Source organism: Rhipicephalus microplus, chromosome X (genome assembly GCF_043290135.1).
Source record: "Rhipicephalus microplus isolate Deutch F79 chromosome X, USDA_Rmic, whole genome shotgun sequence".
NCBI lineage: Eukaryota > Metazoa > Arthropoda > Arachnida > Ixodida > Ixodidae > Rhipicephalus > Rhipicephalus microplus.
The window spans coordinates 55,470,492-55,481,511 of record NC_134710.1 but is presented as its reverse complement, the minus strand read 5'-3'; the positions used below and the strand labels follow the sequence as shown (position 1 = coordinate 55,481,511).

The following is an 11,020-nucleotide window of genomic DNA, read 5'->3' as shown; positions in this document are numbered from 1 at the left end:
TCAGCTGTTGCGTCAGCTCGCGCGCCTTCGAACGGGTAAGGGCCATGCAAGCTATTTCGGTGGCAAATGATTCTCCACGTGTTTTTAACATTTCCTCAGACTTATTTGAAAATAGGTAAGGGAAGTGCTCCGGGAGGTTGGCTGAAATTGCTGCTTCCGTACACAATTGGCCGAAAGGGCCCTCGATTACAACCCTTGCTATCGGTAGGCAGACGCTTTGCTTTTCTGCCACTTGCCGAATCCAGGCACACTCTCCTATATAGTCTTCGGAAGATACGCAACTTGGATGCGCTACATCCATTGTGGCCGCCGAGTCCCTCAATACCCTACACATTCGGCCGTTCACTGAGAGTGTCCTCATGTAAGGCTTCAACAGCTTTAAGCTATCCTCTGACTCCTGAATTGTGGCAAATGCCATGTGCCTCTTACAGCTCCTGGCCATGTGGCCCTTTTCTCCGCAGCTGTAGCAAACAACTGGCTTCCGCGCTTCTAACGCATGCGCTATGTCACCAGGCGCCTTTGAACCTGATGAAGGTGCCGCCTTAGTCCCCTTCCTGTCCTTTCCCTGCTGACTGTCTAATAACTTGGAATTCTCGGGTTTCCAGTTATTTCTTGCAAACCTCTTGCGTCCCTGGTTTCCCGACCAGCTTTCTACCTTTTCATTTTTTTTCGAAGTTCGTGGTGTACTGCGGAGACTACGGCGTGAGCAGTAATCTTCGGCGAGTTCTGCTGCCCTGTTCATGTCTACGTCTTTCATCCTATCCTGCACCCAAAGCCTTACCTCCTCGGGAATTCCCCGGTAAAACTGCTCAAGTACCATCAACTCAATGACCTTGTCATGGTTGCCATAGACTTGCGCGCTTTTGAGCCACTCTTCAAAGTTGGCTCTAATTTGGTAGGCATAGTCTGAATGAGATTCGTTGCCCCTCTTAGAGTGCCTGAACCGCAGGCGGAAAGCCTCTGTCGATAGGCGACATTTTCGTAGCAATGCAGCCTTTACCCTGTCATACACCTCGGAGTCCTCTTTATTCATTCTTGCGATAACATCGGACACTTCGCCTGGTAGTACGCATATCAGTTTTTGTGGCCAAGTCTCCCTACTAAACCCTGCATTTTCGCATGCTCGCTCAAAATGCACGAGGTATAATGCAATGTCGTCACCCGCCTTGAAGGTGTGGATTAGATCCTTTATCTTTGATTCTCCACCCCCTGAATTTTGATTTCCCACGGACATACGAAGCTCCAGTTCTTTCAGACGGATTTCATGTTCTTTATCCTCGCGATCCCTCCTTATTTCCTCCTCTCTTTGTTCACGGGCTAAGCGCTCACGCTCCTCTTTCTTTGCCAAAATGGTTTCTCTGGCCTCAATGGCCTCTTCTAAACTCACTTCCTCTTTTCCCAAGTGCTCCAAAATTTGTTGTTTTCTTTTAACCGAGCCGACCGAAATATTCAGCTCCTGACAAATTTCGAGGAGTTCTTGGACCTTAAACTTCTCCATCTTAGATATGCACACCGTTTCTCTTCTAAGGTAATTTTGCCCACGAGCCACCCAATTCTTGGTCTGCGAATCAAAATTTACCAAAATCACCCTACCACGTTACCGACCATCTGCGCTAACGAGTCTGGCGAAAAGAAGAGCAAACACGCGGCACTCACCACTTCGATGCAGCCGACGCAGGCGAATCCCATAAGCTGCCAGCCACTGTTGCGCCTTTGGGTAGCGTGGTGCGGACTCGGGCCATCCGAGTCCCCGGAGAGGACGAGTAGAGAAGCCGGAGAAGGAGAAAAAAAATGTTTATATACAGTATTTACATGGTAGCGTGGTACAACATGAAAAGAGAATCACCCACGAGCGCCTCTGCGCTAGCGTTTTTATACATCGTCCGCCTTCCCAAGATCCCTTGCAAAGAAAATTTATGCGCAGGATACTCCAATGAGATCGTCGTCTTCCTCTCCGTCCCCGAAGAGGGAAAGCCAAACACCGCCTCCCTCTGAACCTAGGAAAGGGGCAAGACATGCCCAGTTCGCTGTTTGGTGAGGGAGACCCCACGCGCCAGCGTGGCACCACAGTGAGATGACGTGGAATCCCATGCGCAAAGTCGCTCCCTGATGCAGCCAGGTTGACTCAAGCAAGGCAGAATACCCCGTACAGCTGCTGGGTCGACGCTGCTTCGGAGTGTTGCTCTCGGCGGCTGACAAAAGCTTGGCCAACGACTTTTGTGTCAAGAGGAGCCGGCGACGTGGTTTTTCCAGATCGTCCGCGTCCGTCGCCGTCCCGGTGCAGGGTTGACTCATCAACAGCTGCCAGGTGCCAGCAGGCCGCGAAGACCACGTGGAACTTGGGCGAGGCACAACAACGCACAGGCATATGTTGAAAAGTTGTAGATGTTTATATAACTTGTTTGCACTTACGCAACAATGCCAATAGGAACATAAGTATTAGCAACATTATAAGTCATAAGCTGAGATGAAGCGCTGTTTTTCCCGAGAATGGTAGCCCTGCACACTGCTACATAATTCAACTTCAGGGCATGGCAGCTAACTGCAATTGTCGTTAACCCGACGTCATGGCTGTACCATAGGAATACATATGTAACGTTTGTAAAATTGAATAGCCAGCACTGCAACCCCACTTGACGTTTCACGAACACTATAGGGTCTATTTGAGAAGCAGTTCCAAGACCTTACGTGGATCTGTAGTAGAATGCTCGATCACCACGCAGAATGCTTGGGTTTAATTCCTGCTGGGACCCGGACATTTATTCTTCGCATTCGTCGGGTAAACGCTGCCGACATCAGGTTTTGTAGCGTTAGCTACACTGGCCTCGCTGAGCCAATTTTGCGTGGCACTGGTCTGCGCATGCGCAATGATACTCCGCGGCCGCCGCGCGCGGCTCGCCGCCGGTGTGCGCGCAATTCGATGCGCTGCGCAGACGATCAGTGGTGTCACGCACCGGAGCCGGCACCTCCCTCGCACTCGGCCGCGGCCGCGCGCGACTCGCCACGGCCGGTGTGCGCTTTCTAGAAGAGTGCCGTCATAGCCTTGGTAGACATGTGGACGCCGACGCACGCGCCTTCCCTGTGCAGTCGCCCTATGACACTGCGCTGGAGCCGCTTGATAGCGCCTCTGACTGACTTGATAGCGCCTGTGACTGACTGTGGTATAGCCATGGAGAAGGAGAGTGCAAATGCTGCTCAACGGTGCAGTAGAGCGGAGAAGCTTAAGTCATCGAATCCCGAAGTAGTTGCCCGGCAAAATAAATATACGTTTGTCATTGCAGCAGCAGTAAGCATGATAATCAAGCTAATCCTAGACACTCTGGAAAGCTAAGAATAATCAGCTGAACCTTTGCTAACGCTACGTATATCCGCATAGCTGAGCTAAGCAACTGCCATTTCTTTTTCATAATGCTCACGCGTTAAAATTGTCCATGTGTGTTCCTGTCGTTCTTGTGTAGATACTGCCAAGCTCCTGTGGCTCATACCTGCATACCAGTGGCACATACGCGTCCTTTGGGTATGTGCCGCTGTCTGGCGGGAAGTGTTTGGCGACGTACTTGGCAAGATTGTGGCATTATTCATGTCCTGATTATATCGCGTCATATTTATCAAACCATGCGTCTTACCCTCCCATACTAGTTTTGGTTCACGCCAAGCTGTGGGGGTGATCACGAGAGCACCCAGAAGTATACAAGCTAGCGGCTAGATAGATAAAAAGACACACACACAGACGCCAAAAGTTTTTGGAATACGCCTAGAACTGCTTTGCATTTAAAAAAAAATTAAAAAGGCACTCATTTACACGGACAAGGCAGCGCCCGCAAACATGTGTCTTGTCCGTGTGTAAATTGGCGCTGTTCTTTTCTCTTTCTTTTTTCAGAAGGTTATCACTTACGTAGATACGTGGATACGAACGTATACAGTGGGCCCTGCAGATACATAGCTATCCGTCCACAGAGATAAGAGCTCGCCGTCACCGAGCTATCTCGGGAGGAGCGCTGCTTAAAAGCTCACACATTCTAATAAAAAAAAATAAGAGTCCTTCGAATATTTTTGCAATGTATATAACCCCCACATGTATAAATCTCTTTGACGAGACCCGCCAACTTCCTTTCGAAGAGTCGCGCGTCGCACGAATTTCCAAAACAGTGTTGACGAGTCTTTTTAGACAGCGTTTTATTTATTTATTTATTTATTTATTTATTTATTTATTTATTTATTTATTTATTTATTTACATACATATACACGAGAACACAGAAAAAACAGGAATATAGCAGCCGGCAACTGCCACCTGCAGGGGCAGAAAAAGGAGTCAAATGACTCTTCTTTCTTCTTAAGAGTGCGAATAACGGTCATGATCGCATCTCTAGGGGACAGCAAAACGAGGAACAGGCGCGGCATATTACTTAGCCAAGCCGAGCCCGCTGTATTCGAACGCCACGTGGAGCCTTGCCACAGCAAACTGTTCAGCGAGAGCGTTATCAGCGCTTTCTGGGCCTCCCTTATCTCCGTACGCCTCTATTTATTGGCGTCATCCCGAGCCAGTCAAAGCACTCCTGTCTCTTGACGGCTCACTTCGCCCGGTGAGAAATGGACGCTTACGGAGGTGAGTTCTGAGCACTCTGGATTCCTTAATATTTGCACGCAGAACCGTCTAGTGCGTTCAGCTACGTATGTGGACTTACCTTACTTCCTTTTTTTTCACACTTATCGCATTGCAGCCGCTGCGCTAAAAGCACTACGAACACTTAATTAGTTTTCTGATCTTGCCAACGGCTATATCACGCCACAGCGTCTTCACACGTAGACTCATACTAATAAAAAGGGGCGTGGAACTACAGGGGCGTGAGTGGGGACCACTTGCAGCCACGCACAATGCTATTCGGTGAGCTTCGTTTTTTATATGTATCATTTATCCCGTTAGTTTTCGTATCATCTTTATTATGCTCGCCTATAATAGGCACCAAACTTGTGGAAACATCAAACCATTTTTTTTTCTTTGTATGTCTGCACTTCGCATTGCTCATTCATTTCCGGATCCTCGAAACGTAACCCCGCCCCCCATATATATATATATATATATATATATATATATATATATATATATATATATATATATATATATATATATATATATATATATATATATATGTGTGTGTGTGTGTGTGTGTGTGTGTGTGTGTGTGTGTAGTGGGAAATAAGATCAGTGGACTCCGTTAGAATAAGAGAGGGAGTAACGACTTTTTTTTTTTGGTTTTGCACTGTACATTTCACTAACGTTTCATCTGGTGGACCAGGCTATGAACAAAGTCTGGCCCTTCACTAGACGAAATTTTAGCGAAACTATACAGTGCCAAAGCAACGAAGGTTTTTCATTCTTTATTTCTTATACACATACACACACACACACACACACACACACACACACACATATATATATATATATATATATATATATATATATATATATATATATATATATATATATATATATATATATATATATATATATATATATATATATATATATATATATATATATTGAGAGAGAAAGAGAACCATTGTACTCAGTGTCTATCTGAAGTCTCAAAACTGTCGTTTGATAGCGCAGAAGAGTCACTGGGGGAATATAAATCAGGAAGCGAACTTTAGCAACAGATATCTCCGGACTGCCTGCATTTCGCCACTGACGCAGTGCACGTGTTGCACCCCAGAGCGAACTGACTGCGTTTACTTCACACTTTGTCAGTTTTAACTCACACCAACACATGGCGAGCTAATTAAGCCATGAACGCCCCTCTCAGTATACCAATCGTGTCCTCTTTTTATTGCCCGATACTCCACCTATACGAACCTCAGTGCACCTTTAATTTAACGCGGAATGCCGCGAGAAAACTGTGTGCTTGGCCGGGTGTTGCCGTGCGCGTTCTCTTATCGACACGTTTCCGGCGATTCTCGGGTATATAACGATTTCAGAATATCCTTAAAGCATGCCTCGCCTGTCGATGCATTCATTTCGGAGCAGCGTGACGGTTATATGTTGCTCGCAGCAGTGAAAGAGCTGGCGGGTGATAGTGCTGCATGTGATAAGCTTGCGCTCTTTTTATCTGGGCGCTTCCATCAACACATTGCTTCAAAAAGCGTTAGAGCGGTGAAACTCACCAAGCTTTCATGTAGATTTCATCTTACTCAGTAACTGCAGTCCGAGCACATTTTATGCAGAACGACTGAACGGCTCATAGAAACATCCAGGCTATATTAGAGGGGCCGCTGATGGGAAGAGGAAAGGGTGTGGCATTGGGTTAATTGGTGATGGTAATGGTCTCTTTATCACGCTCAAAAAGAAAGGACCAGTCTTAATACTGTTCGCGCAGGCTTAGAGAAGGTCGTCGGGGATCCCTTGGGATATGGCGGCATCCACCACACGCAGGATCATCCACCGCAGCTCGGAGGCACGCTGGAGCGACTCCCACGACTCTGGGGTCACTAATCGTGTTAATTGGATACATCTGCGGTTGACATATATGCTTTTATAATCCTGCCCCATTGCAACATCGCCATAGCTGGAAATCGAACATGTGGCTTCACGCTCAGGAGCAGAACATGCACACTGAGCAATCCTATGATTCCATGACAAACTAACCGCATGAAGCATGGCTTTGGATCGTAGCTCCATATATCTTCATCAATTACCTACATAAACAAAGGCGTTTAACCGCTGAAGAGAGCTGACCATCACGTAATGAGTTGAAGAGCAGCGGCAACGAGGTTTTATGAGAAGGAACACACACATCATTAAAGTCTGCAGTGAGTAAACCTGCATGTGCGGTGGAATGCCGCACGATCCCAAAGCGTTCCCGAAGCAGCAAAATTTCGATCTTTCCTGCAGTCCTGTTCAGCCTACATATCTCCTTCACACCGATGTGGTAAAAAGAAAAATATTTGCGATGTTGGCTGGTCGATGGAGGAGGAAGCAATACCGTACGCTATATACGCTAAACAGGAAAAAAAATGAGCTATGGTATCTACAGGGATGTACTCTGACACATCTCTCTTTATCGAGCATACGTGCAGCCCTGCACACGATGGCTAGTTTCCCCAAGTACTCAGTATCGTTGGACTACAGGCATACGTGGTGACACACAGGTATACATACAACACTGCACACGGCGAATCGGCCCCACTCGCTTGTTGCACTTTACTTTGATCCTCCATTGTAGTTACGTACAATGCGTAGAATATGACCTCGATTCCGAGTTTATAGCTATAATCGAAGCAGTCATATCGGGCGTTAGGACACATGCAATTAAAAGCAAACGGTGCGCGAAATAATGATGCCATGGCGAAATGAAAAGCGATCATTCCTAGGGATTAATTATTGTTGCGTTAATTGATGATGTGTCTACTCTGTATAGTGTCTACATTGAGTATGCGTGTACAAACCACCACTTCGCAACATGTATATGCCACGTGCACGACGAGCTCAACATCGCAAAAAGAAAAAAGAAACATCACAGCGCTCAGTTATCTTGATTCTGCATGAATTAGGACACACCGGCGCTTCTGCATAGTGAACAATGCTTCTGATGCCTTCCGATCATATTGAGAGAAATTGTGACCTTTCGTGCTCTACTAATAGGCTTGCTACGTCGGTGAATGGACGTTCTAAAGCAGAAACGCCATTTGCCGTACAGAATACTTAAGGGGAGTAGGGGTGGGGATCCGTTTTAATGCGTTTTACACCACTGTCACTGACTTTATCTCTTAACGAAACGAATAATGCACATCCAAAAAAAGCTCCCCTGGAAAAATAAATTTCAACAAGACAGATCCTGTGCTGAACATAAGAAAAACAAGGCTCTTATAAATGTGCTTAGGGCGTGATGAAGTAAAATATCTTATAAGAGCTTTTAGCACTCTCAAGTGGCAGACATTATGTGGAAATCTGACAGCGATTGACAGTGAAGCCTATGCGGTGTTGACAGGCTTAACACCGTTTCGCAGCACCCACATACAGGCCCGTGTGCGAGTGGGTCATATGCTTCGAGAACCGCATTCCGTACAACGCGGTGCCCGGCGGTGAAGACAGCGGAGAGACCATCTACATCGGCCGCGCTGTGCACAACGGCGAGGTGATACCTGGCAAGGTGGTGCCGTCTCACAGCTGCTGCTACGTCGCGTATGAGGGCGCCGAGCACAGCCACAGGGACTACCAGGTTCGGTACAGCTCGGAAAGTTTCTTGCTTGGGCCTCGTGACATTGGTAGCAGTAAAAAAAAATTAATTCGAGGCAACGTTAATCTTTGAATTAGGCATCTGGCACCGCCACTCGCACATCAGCATTCTTGTACCCAGGTATATTTGTTGGGTTTCGTGGCACTGACGAAGTGGATCTCAGAGGCTACGTACAAAGAAACACGTGGTTGAGATCTGGTCCGCCAGGTGTTGCAGTGATCCCCGCTTTTCTGGGGAGCCTTCATAAGCGCGCAGGCGCGCACATGAAGGCACTTAAGCTGTTATAAGCTGTTCACAAGAAACGCACCTGCTCGTTCAATGACAAATTTATTTATTAATCCTCATTATTTCTTCTGACAATTATTGGTCCTTAATTATTTTAAGTAGACTTATGCTCCGATATAATATTTATCTAATATAACTCGTAACTTCGACTGAAATTGTATATCTTTCAGAAGACTTCTTCAGAAAATTCGGTCCACCAAAAGTGCTTGGGAGAGGAACAAGAGTGTCACTCGGTGATCGTGTGAATAATAAAAAAAGACAAAAAAACGTTATGTCAAGCATCCTTTCCCGCCATCAAACTTCTACATTGGAAAATGACATCTGTGTAATGTCTACAAGAACATCTAATATCGTCTTTGAACCCCATTCAACAATGCTTTAGTAGAAGCGTTTGCCGTACGGCATGGTACCAGCTTGAAATGTTTAAGTAGATGCATTCGCTGTGTGCCATGGCACCTGCTGGAGCGTGCGTTTATTATATGTCTTCCTGCTGTGAATATCGAGGGTAACAGCAGTAATAAAGTTTCTTCAGTCTAGAAATTCTCGCCCAAGCCGTCTTTTCAACAAGCCATCGCGTTATCACCGAATCGATGTCATTCATCGGCATAATGCAAGGTATCAGTACCGATCGGATCTTGCAACAGCATGTTACACTAAATATGTTTATAACATAATGTAGCTGAATACAACCGCTGTCTCTTTGCCACGAGCATGTGCACAAAATAGGGGAGGTGTCACCCTTCTAATTATCTAAAGTGGAGCACTAATTGTGCGCCTTGGCTTTGCTCAGTCAGACTGACTAGGGACAACACCTGATACTGTAGGAGAGCGGACTCACTAGGGGCTGCTTTTCCTATCACCTCTGTAAATATCAGTTAATAAATATTCGCTATCGCAACCACGCCGTAATTATTTTATGTGCTCAATTATGGCACCACATTATTTTTACTATAAGGGAAATCGAGCGCCATTGATGTTGCATGCCAAGAATGGTTTATTTCCGAGAAAAAAAAAAGAGGACCACTGGCGGGTCGTTTTGAGAAGTGAGTCATGGCTTCAATTTCGTTTGCATTCGTTGCGGAGCTTGTTACCTTTCGTATTCGACGAAGGAGGAGAGGGGGCACTTCTGTGAAGCTTGCCCCCATCTACCCAAAAATGGACCACATTGCGCAAGCCTATGCCCTTTGGTTGCTTAAGACGAACATCTGCAGCGACTTGGTGGCAATGCGACAGCCATCTGAGAATACGGCTTGGGCGAGCTGCAACAGGTACTGCCAGAACTTACGAAAAAAAAAGAAAGAAAAGGAAACGTTTCTATTATAAGTTTGCTGGATTTGTGGTAGAAACTTTCTATCGCGAAAATAATGTAAGCACGTTAGTTTTTTTTCTCTCTCAACATGAACAAAAACGCATGCACACGACAACAACACAGCGCATAGTCAAGCGATATCCAATGTGACGAATGCGGTCGCTGACCTTTTCGCAGACTCTCATCTCGGATGGCACTCCGTTGTCCTGGGTGCCGGCTTCCGACGGCGCACTTCCCACCGGCGCCGTCCAGGGCGGCGTGTGTGCTTCGGGCGAGCCACTCTACATCGGCCGTGCCTACCACGAGGGAACACTCACCATCGGCAAAGTGCAGCCTTCGCGCCGCTGCCTCTCCATCCCGTACGGTGGCGAGGAGCATTGCTACTCAGACTACGAGGTACTGGTGGTACAGACGGTCAACTTCTGAGATAAAGGAAAGGTGGACTCGTCACAAGAACGCCTGACGTAAACGCTCAAGCTAGCTCACTCTTGAAACAACCCTATTCGGATCTGGTTTCAACGTCCTTGCGCAATAAACCACTGTCACATATATTTTAGTAAACTCCTGGCTATTTATTTGTCCCAAACACGTACCCATGAAGTCATACGTAACCTGAGACTGAATTGCCGTTAATCTGATGCCAGCCTCAATGAAGGCTAAGACAAAGAACACTGTACAAAAGAAATAATTTAGTTCGTTGCCGAACAGGAACATATACACGATCACACCATCGAGACATGAACACCAGCCTGTCCAGCACCACTAGCAAAACAGCAAAGGGTGTTGTACTCGTGCTTCATTTTGGCGAAGAATAATATCGGCTGGTACTTCGCGTCTGCCCTGTCTATAGGGTTATATAATAATAATAATAATAATAATAATAATAATAATAATAATAATAATAATAATAATAATAATAATAATAATAATAATAATAATAATAAACTGATGCGGCTCAACGTTCCAAAACTAGTGATGCAGAACTATTGCAAAGTGGATTATCGATATATTGTAACGGGTGCAAGAGAAGAAACGTCAAAAACTAGTTTATTATGGGCGAACTTGTGCCCTGAAAATTATGTGCGAAAAGATGGAGGAGTTAGCTAGAGCGTTCCAAAACGAAAACTGTTCATCTGCCAACGCACCTTCTTCTTCTTCGCAGCTCCAACCCACACTGACTCGTGCCTGTGA

The 11,020-nt window shown here is 46.1% G+C and overlaps 1 protein-coding gene across 1 annotated transcript; it reads left to right on the top strand.

The window, feature by feature from the left end:
• The first annotated feature begins 4,448 nt into the window (after positions 1–4,448).
• LOC119186205 (natterin-3) lies at positions 4,449–10,390 on the top strand. Its single transcript, XM_075876679.1, has 3 exons — positions 4,449–4,607; positions 8,006–8,217; positions 10,007–10,390. Exons 1-3 carry the CDS (start codon positions 4,592–4,594, stop codon positions 10,253–10,255), a joined length of 477 nt encoding a protein of 158 aa, XP_075732794.1. The 5' UTR covers positions 4,449–4,591; the 3' UTR covers positions 10,256–10,390.
• The last annotated feature ends 630 nt before the right edge of the window (positions 10,391–11,020 follow it).